We start from the raw sequence: 1018 nt of genomic DNA, 5'->3' as shown, positions 1-1018 counted from the left end.
TTGTAGCCCTCGAGCTTCGCCTCGGGGATGATGGGCTGGACGCGCCGCGCGGGTTTCAGCCGCGCGGCGCAGCCCCTCCGCAGCCATGCCGTCGTCGCGACGGACGCGGCGACGGCCACGACGCCGACGGCGGCGGTGACGCCGTAGAAGACGTCCCAGGGCGCGCCGCCGTCGTCGTCGGACGGCGACGGCGACGTGAAGTTCGAGTAGCTCGCGGCGACGGCGTCGAGCGACGCGGCCGCGTCGATGGCGAGCCACGCGGACGCGTTCGCGTCGCCCGTGACGTTCTCGACGAGGGCCGCCCAGCCGCCGGACACCGCGGCGGCGAGGTCCGCCTCGAAGTCGGCGAGCACCGCAGCCGTCTCGGCCTCGGGCCCCGCGTTCGTCCCGAAGGCGAACGTCGACACCTCCGCGGCGTAGGCGACCTTGGCCGCCGCCGCGAGCCGCCGCCGGTCGAGCCGCCGTCTGTCGCTCGTCCAGGCCGTCGCGCGGACGTCGGAGACGTCGCGCGCGTCGACGTCGCGGCTCGCGCGCGCGACGAGCCGCGCGAACTCCGCCGCGGCCGCCGCGTCGGCGTTGAACGCCGCGGCGTCGAGGCTCGCGAAGATGAGCGACGACCGCACGGTGATGACGAGCGGCCGCGCGGGCCGCGTCGGCAGGTACGTTTGCGTGGGCGTGGGCGTCTCCTGCCGCGTCGGCCTACGCGAGCGTCGCGTCCCGCGCGAGTTTCGTTGTTTTTCGGACGCGGGCGCGGACATGGCGCTGGGCTGCGGGGACGGCATGCCGCTGGGCACGGGCGTGACGCTAGGCACGGGCGTCGGGTTCGGCGCGGACGGCGCGGGCGACGGCGGCGTCGTGGGCACGGACGTCGGCTCGGCCGTCGGCGGCGCGCTCGGCCGCGTCGTCGGCACGCCTAGAGGGAGATCGAGTGACGGTTTGTGGTTTCCACGACGGCTCGCACCTGTCGGCACCTCCGTGGGCGACGAGCTCGGGACCATGGACGGCGGAGACGTCGGCA

General features: G+C 75.5%; 1 protein-coding gene across 1 annotated transcript; it reads right to left on the bottom strand.

Moving 5' to 3' along the window:
• Positions 1-105: 105 nt before the first annotated feature.
• AURANDRAFT_72910 (hypothetical protein) lies at positions 106-1018 on the bottom strand (the record flags this gene model as incomplete). The annotated part of the gene is made up of 3 exons (XM_009045339.1): positions 106-699; positions 757-913; positions 962-1018. Coding segments are annotated over 3 exons (807 nt in total), but the record flags the coding sequence as incomplete, so codon positions are not given.

Source organism: Aureococcus anophagefferens, assembly GCF_000186865.1.
Source record: "Aureococcus anophagefferens unplaced genomic scaffold AURANscaffold_2265, whole genome shotgun sequence".
NCBI lineage: Eukaryota > Pelagophyceae > Pelagomonadales > Pelagomonadaceae > Aureococcus > Aureococcus anophagefferens.
The sequence above is the reverse complement of the archived record's forward strand: the minus strand, read 5'-3'. Positions and strand labels throughout refer to the sequence as shown.